This window comes from Morone saxatilis, unplaced genomic scaffold (assembly GCF_004916995.1).
Source record: "Morone saxatilis isolate NCDOM2014 unplaced genomic scaffold, NCSU_SB_2.0 Contig5, whole genome shotgun sequence".
Lineage (NCBI taxonomy): Eukaryota > Metazoa > Chordata > Actinopteri > Moronidae > Morone > Morone saxatilis.
Genome location: NW_023340095.1, coordinates 6,995,784 through 7,013,981, shown reverse-complemented (window position 1 = coordinate 7,013,981; position 18,198 = coordinate 6,995,784). Strand labels below are relative to the sequence as shown.

The 18,198-nt window shown below is 39.8% G+C and overlaps 1 protein-coding gene across 3 annotated transcripts in view; it reads left to right on the top strand.

The window, feature by feature from the left end:
* pard3bb (par-3 family cell polarity regulator beta b) overlaps positions 1 to 14,983 on the top strand; it is a 197,293-nt gene extending 182,310 nt beyond the window's left edge. For 2 of the 3 annotated variants that reach the window (XM_035676492.1, XM_035676490.1), the window contains exons 24-26: positions 10,718 to 10,933; positions 11,222 to 11,332; positions 11,584 to 14,983. In XM_035676492.1, the coding sequence (XP_035532385.1) occupies positions 10,718 to 10,933; positions 11,222 to 11,332; positions 11,584 to 11,698 (442 nt within the window). In that variant the 3' untranslated portion in view covers positions 11,699 to 14,983. Of the gene's footprint in view, positions 1 to 10,717; positions 10,934 to 11,221; positions 11,365 to 11,583 lie in introns of all 3 variants that reach the window. The other variant, XM_035676493.1, reaches the window with a different exon arrangement.
* Positions 14,984 to 18,198: the final 3,215 nt, after the last annotated feature.

Sequence of the window (18,198 nt, the reverse complement as noted above, 5' to 3'; positions counted from 1 at the left end):
TGATAACAACATGTCACCTACATATTATTAACACGTATGCAAATAGCACAATACAAGGATCATATAATTCTCTTTCAGACACACCAATGACTACATCTTTTCTTCTCTCATCCTCAATCTGTCTGCCGCTCACCCTCTGCGACAGCCACAACCATTCCAGTGGTCTCTCTGTCTTGCGTCGCTCAACCTTCTCTTACACTGCATTTAAATTCCACCTACCTTCCTCTCTGCCTTCTGCTCTTTGGTATTGTTTCAGAATACGCGCACGATGTAACAGCACTCTGGACTTCTTAGCCGCTGTGTCTGCCTCTCTATCAGCCTATAGAAACTCCTTGTATGGCCAGTCGTTTTCTCAACACCAAGTTTTGCCCCTGCTACTGAAGGTCCCTCCCAGTAATTACATCTTTCGCGGCACGCTGACCCCAAACCAAACAATTAGAACAGGCAGGTCAGAACAACGATCCAGAATGAAATACCTGTCTGACCTCTTTTGCAAGCTCTTGATCCTCCATTCAACCCTGTCTTAATCATCATATATTTCTATCGCACTCCAATACTACTTCAAGGTTTGTCGCTAACTGTCAATTAACTGTACTAGCCCTCTTCTGTTCGACCACCACAACCATTAAAATAATTGATCGTGGACAAAAATCTGAGACTTTCTTTCTCCATAATTTAATAACTCTGAGGATCCTAACTCACACATCCCCAAAACACCCGCACAACTCAACCTCTCAAACTTATCTAGACAGCGTTGTATTTAACTCCACCATCGAAGATGCACAACATACTCAATATCACACCTGAAACTGACCGCGCCTCTTCAACACAAACTAACAGTTAGCGTTCCTTCTCTTGGAGTCGTTATGCCTCGCAGCTTACAAATCTTTTCATCTGCCTTACCATTAAACTGTTGTTTACACTTGCGCTCTTACCACCTACAATAGAAAAACCTTATTCCTCCAAAGGCAAGCGGGCACTCGTCATCAAGCTGACTTGTATTACTGGGCGTTCACCTAGCTTTGGCAGAAAACTACCTGGAAGATCCACTTCGGTACGGAGCCGAAGTGTCTACTGGAGCAGTTCAGTGTTTAGATTAACCCCAAATAGCAGCCCTCTCGTTCTGCTAAGCTTTAATTGTGGTTTGCGGGAAGGTTACACTCCCCAGCAATGTCCAGTCAAACTCTGCATTCGTTACGATAGTGTTACACATTTCGCCAAACTTAACTCGGGATTTTCTCATCTTCACATTACTACGAACCACAAAATTACTCTTGTACAAATCCAAAGCATATAGGAAATAACATTCATAACTGCTTATGTAGTTTTCTATCGTCCAACTGTCGTTCTTTATCGTTAAAAAACAATCAAATCCAGGGATATGCATAGAACCAATTAAACATTATAATTACATATACTGTCTCTATTATAATAACTTAACATATCACATTGCTGGGGCCCACTTGTGCTACCCTGTAATCCACACAGACAAGGGGTTGCTCTTCCATCCTTAATTTCCCTCTTCTAATGTGCCATTCCACTGGCTGAGGATACTGCTGGGGAAGATGGAAACAGGATCCAGGCACCTGTACCTCCTCGATATACATCTTCAACAATACCCACAAGCTCAAATGATGAAACAAAAATCAATGAAGAAGGAATCCGCGTCGAGATTCTCACATGCCACTGACAAAACCCAACAGTCCATGATTAAATACACAAGACGTCTACTTAGCATACTAGCAGCCATCCAAACATTATAGAATAACAACATTCGAGCCATCCCATGGCCATATCTTCACAGGTCCACTAATTCAACAATATTAAAAACTAAAATACCCCAAGTCAGCCTTGCCATAAAATTTTTAGATCTCTTTTTACTCAGCCTTAAGTTTTCACACACTATCACCACATCTAGAAAAATAAAAAATAAAGCTGGTGACACATTGTCAAATTAAGATCTTAGCACTATAATTAGCTACTCTAGCCGTATCTTCTGTTTAAACATGTCATGAGCATCATATGTACTTTTGTTTTATATCAATCAATTAACCACGTACTGAATAAAGGGAATAACTGGTTGAAGAACGATATTGTAAGGCTAAATAATGCATTAAACAAATACCAGAATTCAAGTAAGTGTGCCCATCGCACATAGTAAAAATTGCCTATTAAAGTAATTTTATACGCGAAAAGAAGTATCTGTTATTTTTATATATGTACTTGACCAGGTACCAGTTCGTATACTACCCGTACTCACTATTATGAAAACGGAAATCCCAAAACGATCTCGCACTTACGTAAAGATTGCGTTACCATAGCCGCACCTGCGCACATTATAACGTTGGATCGGACCCACACACGACCTAACAGACTCCAGATAAATTCACTAAGCTGGTCCAGTCATACGGCCACTCACCACCAATCACACTTATCATCACAACATACCACTAACACACGCCAACCCTACGCCCCACCACAGCACGATACAATGACCCCGACGACCCACCACCCCAGGCAACCCCACGACAATAAAACACAAAATAACAAAAAAAAAAAAAAAAAAAAATATCCCAACACACACAAGCCACCTGACCCACCACACCCGTCCCTGGAACGAGCCGAAACCTCCAATATAAGTAAGGAATCTGTTGACCCTTTGTAAACTGGCCAATCTTTTAGTCCCGTACCTATCGGAGCACCGACAGCGCACACCACTCTAGGACACATAAGACAAGGACTTCCCTACTATATAACGTATACAACGCTCTATCAACATTCACTCCCACCAAACAAGACCTTCTTCCAACTGAACTGCTGACGCGCAGTGCTATACTGTACGCCCCCTAAATACCACCAATAGCCTAACACCTACAAATGACCCACAGTTCACCCAGGTTCAAAACATGTTAGTGATTTATCAAGAGGGCTAGAACTGATAAGCGCTTGACACTGTTACATTGTAAACATACTGTGCTGGTGCAAGAGGATTGGAAGCCTTACCGGTGCTCAAACCCTCAACAGTAACTAAAGGGGGACGGGGCTTTACTGAAAAGGTCGAGTTGCCGCTGTTTTCCAAAACAAAACCGCTTCTCATCTTTCAAAAACATAAACACAGATCCAGTATATCCTCGAGGATATAACTTCTACGCTCAGTGTAGAACACAATAAGAAAACCCACACTATTTGTCCAAGCCCAACCCCCAGAAAATACTAGCTAGATTACAGTGACCTAAAAATACAAACCCCTATTTGAGTTAGCTTTTACCCTCCACTGCAAGTTCGCAGGGTTTATACTCCATGGCCCCACGTCCTTGACCAAATGGGGGGCTTGTGTAACTTACCCAAATGGTATGTTGAGGGTTTGAATGTTATGTCATATTTTATTATGGTTGCCTCTCAATCCGGTGTACTTCTCTTAAAGCCATTTGACCCCATCTTTACATAAGTGTTTGGTGGGAACTGATTGCAAGTATCATCGTGACTTCAAGGGGTCAGGATCAAGGAGTTTTAGGGGTCTTCCAACCACCCACACAAGAACCACAAACACCACAAATATATGACCGCTGAAACAACAGTCCCATCTCTGACCATACTACACACACATACACTCACACAGACACCAGATAAAATGCTGACACTTAACTAAGTAGCGAAAACAGCTTAGTGTACTCATTGCTAGAGAGCTTCTCCTAATAACACCCTATAAAAACCTCCTCACACTGACCTGCTTGACGATAATCTCGCTTAATGACCCTCAGCTCTGTCTTCTGTGTACGAGTTCTGCTTCTTCCACTACACTCACGCAGTTAATCAAGTTCCAGAATGCGCCATAATACTGTAACCTAAGAGGTGCTCACTCACAGCAGCTTTGTGGTGCTTTAACTTTCTCTCTCCTCTCACTTACCAAAGACAAAACCTGCAATCATGCGAAACGGCTTCATCTCCTGCATTCACAGCCTTCAAACAAATTGCTTAACTCTTGACCTGATGCCCTTAGAACCAATTAATACAATATAATATTAAAAACTTAATAATCATCAATGAATTAGCATAATAATAAAATATTTTGTAACTGTTCGCTGTAATTGTACTATTATTACCGGAAGGACATTGAGCAGCCACTTCATTGGGCCCCATTTATATACTCTTCTTACCAAGTGAAATCAAATTTGTCTTATAATCGAGACTATTGTCTGTTCCATTAACAGTCGGCGTCCAGTCTTCTTTTCCATCCCTAATCATCGAACCTTGGTATACATTTTTCCTGAGGAGCACACTGAATTTTGATTTAGCTTCCATAACGTCCACATCTCAGCTTGAATGCTCCATATAAACTCGACCCAGATACAGCACTTGATGCCAACACCCCTGCGTGAACATTACACTAATCAGTTCAAGCACCAAACTATTTAATGTCTATTTCTGCAAAAAAAGACTAAGATGTGACGCAGAGTACTTAACATTTTAACTGTTCCAGTGCACCATCTTCCCCCCAACATAAACTCTACCTCTTGTTTCCTACCCCGTCTTTTAGCATTTCATGATAAAATATTTATCCACCAAAATGTCCATCTATTGTCTCACTTCAAGCTTATACTTCGCCTCCCAATTGTTCTGGACCTGTGGACGCCTTTGTGACTTGAAAGCTTCATAATGAATATCACCATTAAGAAGACTGGAACTAAGCTACAACTTAGTTTTAACTCCCAGAGACAACATTATACCACAGCAGCTTATTTTCACTGCGGCTCCACCAAATGCCACATTACGACAGCAGTTGTGGAACAAGACTTTGAGCTATTAAACATCTGTTTTAGTTACCAGACTGTCAAAATACTCGTGACTACTCATTAGACAAAGAGTCTGACACTGTTGAATGCAATTTCTGAATATATCAAGTACTTCCCCAACCTCAAACCTAACAACTCAATTTTAAATGATTCAAACACACAAAGCGCTGAAGACTCAGCTCCCCTATAAAGACTCGATAAAAGAAATAACTGAATTAAAAGCTGGCAGTAGTATTATCTCCTCTTCTTCCACTTGCCTCTCTGTCACCTCCTTTAAACTATCGAACGTCCTTCGCGTAAACTTCCCCCCCGATGTCTCCGTCGCCCTCCCTTCCTCTTTCTCACCTTCTCGTTCCCTCCCCCTTCTCATCTGAAACTTTTCTCCTCTTCTCACTTCGAGGGGTATTGTTTTTGCGTTCCTGTGGTTCTGTGCTTCAGTGTTGCGTTCTTTATTCTCTGCCACACATCCATCTGCCCGTGCGGCTGTCCATTGCACCTAGCGAGTTTTCTTTACATGTGTTGTCGTCACACCACGCTACGTCTTGTCTCCCTCTTTCTTCAAACCGGCATTTGTGTCTCCTTCCTGCAGACAGCGCTGGATGGATCGAATGGCTGTGAATGTGTGTGAGTTGCCCGTGTCGCTTTCCACCTCGTATACACAGCTCGTCATCCAGCCCTTTAGGACAAGTAAGTGAAGTGTGGTGTGTTTATGAGAGAGAGGGCAAAGGTGCAGAGGACATATACAAACCCTTGTTTCCATCCAAACACTCCATCAGAAATCTTTAATACCCAGGGAATTAGAAAGCTCAACGATTACTCTCAATTGCACTGCTCAGACCGCTGGAAGAAATCGTCTTTCCAAATTATCATCTTCAAATACTCTAACCGGTATGTACCCAGATCCTAACATAACTCAACAATATTCCAGAGAAGTCCATTCGCCTAAAACAGGTATACAGTTGAATTTTAACTTGATAAACTGACGCCTCAACTGGCTTGTCTGTTTTGCTGTGGAATCCGTTTTCAAATTCTTTTCATTTTGCTTTGATTACTCTCTCAATGCTCATGTTAAACTATTCTGGTTGCCATGTGCGCAGGAAGCTGTTCTCATTCAAATTACATCTGTTTTCTCGTTTTCTCACTGTCTCTTCTCTCTCACACACACATACATCGCAAACATTGAGAACCACCCACCTCCCTCCATTTGGCTCTTAACTCCTCCTACAGCCTGGTGCTGCCAATTTTGCTCCTCGCAGAGTCACTGTGGGTTTGGAGGGCGGGCGTGATTAGAACCCAGCACCTGCATTTAAGCAAGGTTTGCAGCTGTGTTGTGTGTCGTGCGTGTGTGTGTGTGTCTGTGTCTGTGTGCATGCCAGTAATGGGTTCCATCCTCATTACCCCATAATCCCCAGCTGCTGTGCAGTGCTGACTGGGTTCCTGGAGAGAGAATTCCAAACTTGCCACCGGATTTACAGTGAATTCCCTAAAGCGTCCCACTGGATTTCCACCCCATTCTGGATATTGTAACTCTAAGACTGCAACTAATGATTATTTTTGCCAATAATGGGGTTAATGCGTAGAAAATCGTGTTGCTTCTAAACAATGAATGAAAGAAATGCTTCCCTAAACATTTGCTCAACTCCAATTTCCTTTGTATGTTACGCATCATGCATCCTGGAGCCTTTTCCTCTATATTTTGTCTAACCTCAATAGCGGTGGCTACTAGTGTTGACTCTCACTAGGCTGGCTATGGATTCCAAATTCCCTCCCAAATAGAAGAAAATAGAGAATTCAATAGTGCGTGGACAGATTTGTTTGCTTTCACCTCAAACACTGCTGCCTTACTGATATGCTTGATCTGCCATGTGAAATTAGCAGGATAAGCCTCAAATATCTTTTGCGGCTCCAGACAGATTTTGTTTGTTTGTTTGTCTTTTGCCAAATAAAATATCTTATGATACAAAAGGTTGCTGACCCCTGGACTAATCAATTAATCCTTTTGGCTGAAAATTTAAAAAAAAAAATAATGAAACATTTCCAAGGGTAACTGCAAATTCCTAGTTTTTTCTGGCCAACAGTCCAAAAGCTAGCCTGTTAAAATGATAAATAATTTGATAAAACTGCAAAAAGCTAATTTAAAAACACACCATTTAAAGTGTATGGATTCTACTTTTGCTTTTTTTTGCTTTAAATATTTCCAGATTTATTCAGCACCTGTTAAACAACTTTAACCCTCCAAGCGATCCAATAAATTGACAGTATTTTCCATATGTTTTCCCTCTTCGTTGCCAGTAGATTTCCACTTGCCAACTGGTGGTGACAGAGGTTTGGAGATCATATAGAAATCTAAGCAGGCCAACCAAGAAACATGAATTAATTGGTCAGAGCCTTCTAGCTAGTTCAGTAGTTTGTCACAGAAAGATCACAGAGTTGAAATGAAACATTAGTAGTGAATAAGTTTTCTTAAGTGCAAATGTCAGCCTCTCACTGCTCCTAGCCTCTTATCCTCATCTTGTTTCTCATTTTCTCTCTTTTTACAGGTTTGTTACAGACAATAGTCTAAAAATGACAAGTAATAGATAACAGCTGCTGATGACTCTTAATTACCTGTAAATTTTACAGATTTACTATTTCTTCCTGCCTATGCTCCTTTTATTGTATCTCCTTCACCTCTTTATCTCTCTCCTTGTCCTTGTTTTCATCTGCATCTCTCCCTCATTACTTTATTCACACTTACTCCTTCCCTCCCCTCCTTCCCTTCCATCTTATCTCTGCCTTTCCCCTCTCTGTCCTGCCTTCTTCACCTCCACATCACCTCTCCACTGCTCTTATCTCTGCCTTGGTGACATTATCGGGGGCAGTGGGGCCAAATGCTGATCGACGGATTGATCTGCTGATATAAGCACAGGTATATAGGCTCCGAGACGGACAGCAAGCCAGATTAGCTGGCAGGCAGACTTGTAACCATAAAACATCTAAAAAGACAGAGAGGGGGACATATGGACAGACGGGGCAGCTGGCAGTCTTGACATGTTGGTAGGCTTTGCAGCAGAGGAGAAGCAGACAAAACGGCTGTGGCTATCAAGAAGGGAGACATTTGAGACATGTAGCTCATACGCTTATCCAGAGTGACTTACAATAAGTGTAGCAGAATAAGTTGAAAACCGGCAGACAGATGACAGATAGGTTGACAGATGAGTTGACAGAGAAGCAGAAATGCAATGTGCGTGCACTCACAGACACACTCTCAGGACGGATATGGAGCCAGGAGGGGCAGAAGCAGACATCCCAAGCATGATGGGCATGTAGTTAGTTAGACACTTTCCATTGCTGACCACCCAAATTGACACACACATACGTCAGCTTGGAGACCACCAGCACACTGTGTGTGTGAGAGAGCTCTGTGGAAGTATTTATGTACAAATCTGTATTTGATTCAGTCTGTCTGTCTCCGAGTTTGTGTGCACATTAACATTATCTCCAGGCAACAGGTCGGTTCTGTGATTGGTTGGGGGTTGTGAAGCCCCACCCAGTCAACTATGCATATTAATGAGTGTCATTATGATACTCAGTAAGAGTAACATGATTCTCTCTGAACACATTTTAACAAGTACATGCTTCAGTACACATTATTTTGAAGTATATTAATCCAAAAAGAGTCCTGAAATTCTTGATATATGCACTGATCTAATCTCACATTTATATATTATGTACATACAGAAACAAGCATAAATACACTTACTAAAACAGAACAAGTAAGATTATATTTGAAAAACATAAATGAAAGAAGAAAAATGAGTCAGAGGGGTTGATGGAGAAAGAATGAGAAACAAATGCAGACGGACCAGAAGAGACAGAAAGACAGAGAGATAAAATGTAATACCTCATAATGTTAGCTATGTGGATGACACATGTTTGTGTACTTGCTTTCCACTGGGCACAAGACATCGATATCTATTAACAGGACTGGACTGGATTACCACAGCTGTGTGTGTGTGTGTGCGTATGCGTGCATGTTAACTGAGCCTTAGCCTACTTAAAACTGTCACATGTCACTTATATTCTGTTGCTCTGTGATCTTTGGCTGGGATGGGCTCTTGGCTTTGTGTGCCTCTGCCCCTCTTTCTCTGTTCTCTCTAATCCAAAACAAATAGTTTTCAGCAGGTTTTCATGAATATTTTAGCCATTTAGTCAACAGATTTACCAGAGAAACTGCCAATAAGTGCAGCATTAGAATTTGCTGATATTTTCTTAATAAAAGACATGAAATGAGCATCACAAACCAAACTAAAACAGCAAACTCTGACATGATGTTCACGGTGCCAGCAGTTGGTTGATGATTTGTTTCATTGTGAGTGATTTCAGGCGGAGCCAGAGGTTAAAACTGCATCTGTGTAGTGGTGTCATGCAGGCAAATCATTATTTCAGTGATTGCCTTTCATGATATTATGCAGTTAGGGTTAGGGTTCATATGTTTATCTTGCTAGCACAGATAGTATTGTATTTTTCATTGTTGTAGGCCAAAATGACATTCACCAATTGTAAAAATGAGTTGCCATTACTCACCAAATGAAATAAATGCTTAAACATTTTGTCAACTAATGTGCTTCGTATGTTACGTCATGATCTGGCGCCTTTTCCTCTATATTTTGTCGAACCTCAATAGCGAAGGCTACTAGTGTTGACTCTCCCTAGGCTGGCTATGGATTCCAAATTCCCTCCCAAATAGAAGAAAATAGAGAATTTAATAGTGCGTGGACAGATTTGTTTGCTTTCACCACAAACACCGCTGCCTTACTGATATGCTTGATCTGCCATGAGAAATGAGCAGGATAAGCCTCAAATATGTTTTGCGTTTTCTTTTTTCTTTTTTTTGCCAGAATGTATCTTTTGATACAAAAGGTTGCTGACCCCTGGACTAATCAATTAATCCTTTTGGCTGAAAAATGTTTTAAAAATATAGTGAAAAATGCCCATCACATTTCCAAGGGTAACTTTACAAATTGCTTGTTTTGTCTGGCCAACAGTCCAAAAGCTATCCTGTGAAAATTATATAAAACTGAAAAAAACTCATTTAAAAACACTCAATTGTTTCACCATTTGAACACTGTATGGATTTTTCTTTTTGCTTTTTTGCTTTAAATATTTCTATATTTATCCAGCACCTGATAAACAACTCCAACACTCCAAGTGATCCAATAAATTGACAATATTTTTCAATATGTGTGCGTGTGTGTGCATGTTAACTGAGCCCTAGCTTACTTAAAACTGTAACATGTCACTTATATTCTGTTGCTATGTGATCTTTGGCTAGGTTGGGCTGTTGGCTTTGTGTGCCTCTGTCCCTCTCTCTTCTCTCTAATCCAAAACAAATAGTTTTCAGCAGGTTTTCCATGAATATTACCAGATTTACCAGAGAAACTGCCAATAAGTGCAGCATTAGAATTTGCTGATATTTTCTTAATAAAAGACATGAAATGAGAATCACAAACCAAACAACAACAGCAAACACTGACATGATGTTCCCAGTGCCAGCAGTTGGTTGATGATTTGTTCTATTTTGAGTGATTTCAGGCAGAGCAAGAGGTTAAAACTACATCCGTGTAGAGGTGTCATGCAGGCAAATAATTATTTCAGTGATTGCCTTTCGTGATATTATGCCATTTTTACAAGTTCATATGTTTATCTTGCTAACACAGATAGTATTGTATGAAAATAATAACAAAATGCCTATAGCTTTCTTTACATTGACCACACAGTAGATATAGCCATATTCTGTTAAATAAAAGTAGTATCTGTAAGACTCAATGTTTGTTGTGGATCTGTACTAACATACAACTATTTATGTTTTTGCTAAATTTCTTAAATCTCTGTATGTTCTGACTCCATCATTTGCTTGAAAACTGTGTCATTCTCTCCTCCAGACGAGGTCCGTTGGATCCAGCTGACTACCCCATGCAGCCCTGGTCAGGTCATTACCCCGGACCTCCCCAGGCCCCACAGGGCTACCCTCAGTCCCCGTCCTACCCTAACCCCAACTCCCAGACTGGCCCGTCTTACTCCGGCTACCCATCTGGTCAGCCATATGCACGGCCAGGTGACCCTCGGGGCATTGACCCTGGGTACTTCCCCCACCCAAGGTAATTAAAAGCAAACTTTATGTCATGATCCATAATGCTGTATACAGTGGTTATACTCTAGCATGAGTAGTCTAAAAGTAAGGCCTGACTTCTAAACTCAAGTCTTGAATATTTCATAACTGTTTATTAAGTTTATTTAAGTTTATTATATGTATTATGAATACATTTTACTTGTATTATGCTGTTAAATCATACATTGGTTATTACGTCTTTTATTGTGAAACAGCACACCTGTCCTCACCTGTCCTTGCTCGGATTGTCATAATGGTTGACTTCTTCTTCTCCTAGCTCCCAGCAGAGAGGCCCCTTGCGCCAGGATGTGCCCCCGTCTCCCACCCCTCCACTACGTGGACTACGGTACGATACTATGACGCGTGGAACTGGGGGTGGAGCTTACAGGTAGGACCGATTTGTGGATGAAGATAATCCAGGTAAATTCTGAGATTTAAAATCTTCCTTTGTTTATCAATTAATTTTAACACATGAAACACAAGTGAAAACCTAATTTACTAGTTTGAGAGAAACAGCATTTTGTCGTACAAAATGAGTTATGTAATTAGAAAAGAAAGCAGTGTGTTCTATGTGCAAGTAACACCTCAAAAATTCACTATGCTCAGCATAAATCTGAGAACATGTTTGATTGGTTACAGGCACCTGGTGGACCCCAGTTCAGACCAATATGGCTATACTGGGGAGGGAGGAAGACAGCAACAGCAACACCAAACCAACTCAAGACAGAAGAATGCCATGACTGCAGCTGTGTAGACAAATCAGGTCCAGAGATGAAAATGAGCAGAATGTTAACTGCTTTGTGTTGTGCAGCTCTTCTGCTTTCAGTACTCCAATGAAAGAGTTGAAACCTCTTAATGGTGTGATTTGAATTACCATCATTATTGAGCATTGTCTACGCTGTTTGAAGTATATGGTAATACACAGACAAGCAAGGTAAAGGAGGTTAATTATAGAGTGGCCTGCGTGATGCATAATGTCTTGTTGTTTGAAGTCATTTAAATTGCTTTGAGTCTTCCCGGAGTGTAAAATTAGCAGGGTTTTTACTTTTCACTATACTCTGATTACCGTAAGTCATCTCTTTTAAGAATCAGACCAAAGCCACAAAGGTAATTGGATCCATTTAAATTAAGGTAATAACGAAATACATACAGCTCTACACATGTTCATATTGTACCAGGTGGTTTCACCGCTGCCACTTCATGAACAAGACAAAAAATAAAATACTTTATGTAACAAGTAATGACACTTTTTAGTGTTAGTATTTTTGTGCGATAAAGACAGTTTAAAGACAGGGAAGCGTCTGAGACTGTAGCTGTTTACAAAAATATGATTGAAAGGTTTGTATTCAACCTGTATGAATAGCAACAAATTAGTCTGAAGATATCATTCTTTGCTTTGTTAGTTAGTTAGTTTAATGGCTGCTGAATCAAAAAAATCATCAGAAATCTACAGGTACAAGACAGTATATGCATCCATGACAATAAATACACGTCATTTAAAATATGGATGACAGTTACAGGTATGTTATTAAAAGAAGTCCTGTTGTTTCAAATTGCCTAACAGGGAGAACGCCACTATACCAATTCTAATAATAATATATATTATGAAAATATAGATTTTGTACTCATGCCTAGTCTGATCTCTCACTACAGTATTTTTTCTCAGTGAATTATGGACACATTTGAATAATTGAAGTGCACTAAGGCACAGTAGAGCACTGTATGAATTGTCTTTACGTGTAAAAATGTGTTTTTAATAATGCTATGATTGCCTTCGAAAATATTTCTCTCAGTAGCGTTTAAATAATTTTTTTTGTCCAGGGTATAACTCAAGTCTGAAATCACTCTTGACTGTTAGTTTACAGAACTTATTAATGACCCTGTTCCTGCTTTAAAATGACAACATGTCAAATTAGATTGTAGAAGTACTGAATCTCAAATCTATATTCATTTATATTAATTTCAGGACATGTTACTATTATTGGACTGTTTCTCTTTATTTAAAACGACCTCCACTTGAATGTATGAAAGCTCCTTGGATAACCTGTACTCAATCCATGGAGTCAACCTGTGTTTGTTGAATCATTCCAGCGTGAGTTGGCGCTCACTTCTTGGTTTTCTATCAGCCCAATTAAGAGATAATACATTGCTTTAAATAAGGACCTTTTTTTTTTCAAAACTTCCACCAAAATGCTAATATCAACCTACAAACGTTGACATTCTGGAATAAGCTTCGTTAAGAACAAGATGACCATTTTGTATAAATACTGAAACCTCAGTTGAGGTAATACACACACCAAAGCAAGATGATTCCAGCACTTCATTTTAAACTGTTACAGCTTTTTACAGCTGCCTTCACGTCCACTTGGAGTAACCCCAAGTTTTTAGGCAGTATGTGTTTTTTTAAACATCTACTCTTTCATGTAATATGTCAAACCACTACAATGGCCTATCTTGTACTAGTACTCGTACTAATTGTGTTGTTGTTTTGAGTTGTTTAAGCCTCGCAGATATTCAGACTGCTGGGTAAAGCAGGCAGAAAAGGCATTTCAGGTCTTTAACTGACTAGTTGCAGAGCTCACTTTCACTCTGTATTACTTAGCAGCCTCTTTTTCTCTGTGCTGTCTGTGTATGCCATGTACTGTAGTTCGGATGTGATGGATGTTCATGGCACATCTCTGTGACCTGATGGTGTGGGCGTCACTGTGTGGTGAAGTGCACACAAGTCCTGTTGAAACATGAATTGAGCTTCAGAGTGCTCTTCTCAGTGCTGCACCACAGTGTATATCCATTTAGCCACTCACTAAACCGTCAATTAAGTGTAACTAAGAATTAGGGTCTAGCTTAACAATTCTGCGTTTCACTCCACAAAGCTCTGCAGTATTAATTTCAGCGGAGATTAAATGTAAAAAAATGACATTTCAGGATTAGGTGAATTGCATTTCTGTTAGGGGATGAAATGACACTAAAGTGAGTGTTGAGAGTAATTTAACTAAAACCCATGGAAAAAAATGTAAAGTAGATTTTGTCTGTTATTTGTTTGTTTAACAAATCTGAATATTGATTGAAAAGAGGGAAGTAGGCGGGCAGGCAGAAGGGTGTGTTAAAAGAATTCAAAAGGACGAAAGAAGAGAGGGGTAGGTAGACAATCAAGGAAGGAGTAATGAAGAAAAGGGACGAAGAGAGGGAAGATGTGTATTGATAAAGAGGGATTAAATAAATAATAGACTGAAAGTACGGATGGATGGAGGTGGAAGAAGTGCTAAGAACAGATGCAGTGCAATGACCCCAATGCCTTTGTGGTTCGATGGTTCGATTCAGAGAGTCTTTTCAAAGAACAACAGAGCAGAGAAAAGAATGAAAGTTCATAAAAAATCTGGGCGGCAGTTGATCTGCAGTAGGAGGAGGGTCACAGGAGTGGGCTTGTATTGACTGAATGTAATGACTTTGGGAATATTACAAATATTTGTCTTTTTCATGCTATTATCACTTTTCAGCACCAGTATGGAAATCAAACTTCCAAACAAAACTGTCAAAGTATTACTGAAAGAACACCAATGAAGCACATTTTTAGAAGACTGTTAACTCATCTGTCAAGTATAAAGAATCAACACCAAATTGATTCACGTCCCTATAGATCATTTTCTCAGTGATAACGCTGTAGTCAGCTGACACTTAAGCCTCCACAGTGGTGAGTGTGTAGGTCAAATAATAAATGGTAAATTGGGATTGGAGGGGAAAACAGTAAAACTTATATGCAATATTATAAATCCCAGCTAGGGCTGTCCTGGATACCATATTTGGGGTTCAAAGCAAATATTTGAAGCTCTATGAGCAGTCAGGGGATGAGTCCTTCTCCTGCACTCACTACCCACTACCCTTTGCCTAAACCAAATGGAGTATTTCAGGTGCAAGAGGGCAGCTCCAGAGTTCATTCAGTATGAGAAAAATATGCACTCTGAGGGGGTTGATGAGGCAAGGACCCAAAGCAAGCACATCACTACAGTTGCCAACCACAGATAACAGTTTGCATTTTGCCTCAGGTGTAATCATTGGAGGCTCTATTGGTGGTAATGAAATATAATATTGATAGGTCGGTAAGTATTTCAGGTGTATAAATCGCGAAAATAAGAATATGTTCTTACCCTCTAGAATGAGCCATTATACGGATGCCATGCGACTCCAGAGGTTATGCATGTGAATCACCATGTTTATACAGGAGCCCAGGAGGGACAAACCAAACACTGATTCTAAATATGGTTGTTCGCGTTTTTTGTGTGTTTCGCAGCCACTGTAGTTTGGGTGAAGCATGGACTTGGGATCTGCAACTGCACCATCTAGATGCCACTAAATCATACACACTGGACTTTTAAGAGCAAGGGATCAGGTTTGTACCTATCGTTTGAAACAGAAAGAAATGACCAGGACACTGTTCAATGCTTTGAAGCATTCAGAGTCAGCCCTACTCCCAGGACCTTCTGGGTGAAAAATGTGAATGTGTAGCCAGTATACAAAAACAAAACGATTTTTATTCATTTCTAAAAGGTCGGTTTTATCACTTTGTAATAATAGTAATCATAGTTGCTTGTGTACAGTATGTTAAAGAGTGCACATGGAGCGCCAGAGAAAATGATCTATTGTGGTCACATAGACAATTTTTACATTCCAAAAAACATATTACAATTCTTTAACACAGACTGAGCAGAATGCAAAGATTTAAGATGTCTTCTTGACTGTATCTGAATGCTGCGTCAGTGTCTGGTGAAACTTTGCTGAGCTACAGTATATTGAGATGTGAACATTACATGAAGGTGTATTATTGTTATTCTTCTGATACAAGTACACAATTCACATGTATGTAACTCTTCACAAGCATTTATTTTTTATGTATTTCTTGTTAATGATAGTCTGTGTTGTTGGTTCGGTATACCAGAGCCACAGAGTGTTTGGTTGCCGTTACCATGCTACTGCAAACTGAGTTCATTTTGGTTTTTCTAAGTTTCATATATGCAATTTACGTTAAATGAATTGAGTGTAATTGCAATAATAAGCACTTTGCTCAACTTGCTTCTTCAAAAATTGGCAAGAAAAATACGAAAAACATATTGAAGGCACTTTGCATGGTTAAGGTTAACGCGTCAAACGTTCTGTAAGGCTCTTTGGTTTTTGGCAGTACGGTATGAGTTGCACAATCTGAAGGTACTAACCAGAGTCTTTTTTCAATATGAAGAGTTCTGGTACTCCTGGTTCTCTCTTTACAGAGACCAATACAGTATATGAAGGAGCCAACTAAACAACCTCTCTGTCTTAGAAGTATAGCTTCTTTTTTATATTAAACTGCTTGTATCCAAAAACAAGTCTTATTTTATAATGATGTAACAATAACAATGATTGTTTTCCTACATTTTATATTTATGTATATAACATTGTTTTTTGCATTAAAATATTCATTTTAAAACAGGATTTGCCAAAGATGTCATACTTTAAATGTTTTAAACATGTCCTTCTTTTTTAAGCTACAATGCATGCCCAGCACATCTGCTAAGGTTAATTAAATATGAGTCAGGAGAAATTATTTCCCTCATGTCCCCCATACTGCAAGGTGAGTCATTAACATTGCCAACCCAATTTAGTCCATCATTTAAGCGGCAGATAAATTGTACCTTTGTGATAAGAGATAGATGTTGGCCCCGAATTAATGCAAGACTAATTATCAATTAGAAAAAGAAGATAAGGTACACTGATTGCAGCACAAAGTTTTTTGAGTTTTTCTGGCGCAGTGCCATCGCACTGTTAGGTCATATCCCTCCAGTTAATAAGCATTTAGTCACAGCCTGTGGCTTAAGGTGCTTTCTTATTTATCAGACACTATGGGAGCTGGACTCGGGGCTGCGATCACAGAAGTTAGAAGTAATGAGACACAGAGGCCAAGGGAATGTTTTATCAGTCAAGGCTTAATTAGCATATCCCAGACCTCTCGGCCAATGGGGAGAGGGAGAGGAAGTAATTCAATTCTCCTGAGTCACTGCCAAGGTTCGTTTTGTGCGCAGTGTTCAATATAGATGCACAAAGTGTGTCTGTGTGTTTCTGATTATAATGGCTTTTTAAGTCCTGCTGTTTGTGTTAATGCAGAGCCTAAATGAGTTAAAGACATTCATTGCGGTGCACTTCTAGGCTCTCGCTGTCTGGATCAGACATGTCATTGAAATGGAGCAAAGGAAAAGAGTGTGGAAGGACTGAACAACTGTTTACTTGACTGATAAACTTTTTACTCCACAGCTTTTTATAACTGCCTGGGTGATTGATTGAAAGAGTGAAAAGCGTGCTGGCTGTTAGATGAGATTTCCTGAGAAATCCTCACCACAATGATCACAGATCTGTGCAGCTTTCAGAAGCTTTAAGCTTAAACATTATGGATGAGTGTAAAAACGCAGACGAGCCAATTGTGCAGTACTTCTCCAACTTGAAACCCAATAATGGCTGCAAATAATCAGACGTTTTTTAGCTATTTTAGCAACCTTCAGTCCGCCCTCTGAAGAAGTGGGTGCAAACACAGTCAAAGGTCAGTGTATCAGGATGAGAAAAATGCTTTGTATTCTGGGTGAAGCAGACAAGATTTGTGGACTTGTATTTCCCACAACTTTCACAATTTACAATATTAAATAAGGGAAGTACTCCTTTAAGAAACCAAGAAGTTGATAGTATATCATCTGTTTCTGGGAGACGTCTGTCTTCTGGTCACAATCACTTAATGTAGCTTTAATTGACATGTAATTTGTTCAGATTATGACTAACCCTACAGTAATTTTGTAGGTTTCCTGAATGATGAGCTGACAAAAAAAACTGATGCTGTGTTTGAGAGACTGTCAAACAGCCTGCTCTGACTGCGTGAACTAGTCATTGACTGACTGGGTGTGTAATTGCTCCAACCTCCCTCCCAGTGCAGGTTTGGCATGCTGTAATTATTAGCAGTTATTATTAGTAGTTTTAATAATCATTGGAAGCCATTGTAATTAGGATTTCCTATTATGAGTGGCTGCCAGTTTGTGGACGTGTGAGTGTGTGTGTGTGCTTGGCAAGGTATTGTTCAGTTGTAGCTATTATTTGCAGCCTGGCAGCCTGCTTTTTGTTCCCTTGACTTCTGATTGTTTTTCATGTACACACTGTGCTTGAAGGCCATCCTTGGAACTGCCAGACCTCCCAAAATCCTCATTAATTATTGTCAACTAACAATCTTGTTTTCTCTATGACTGT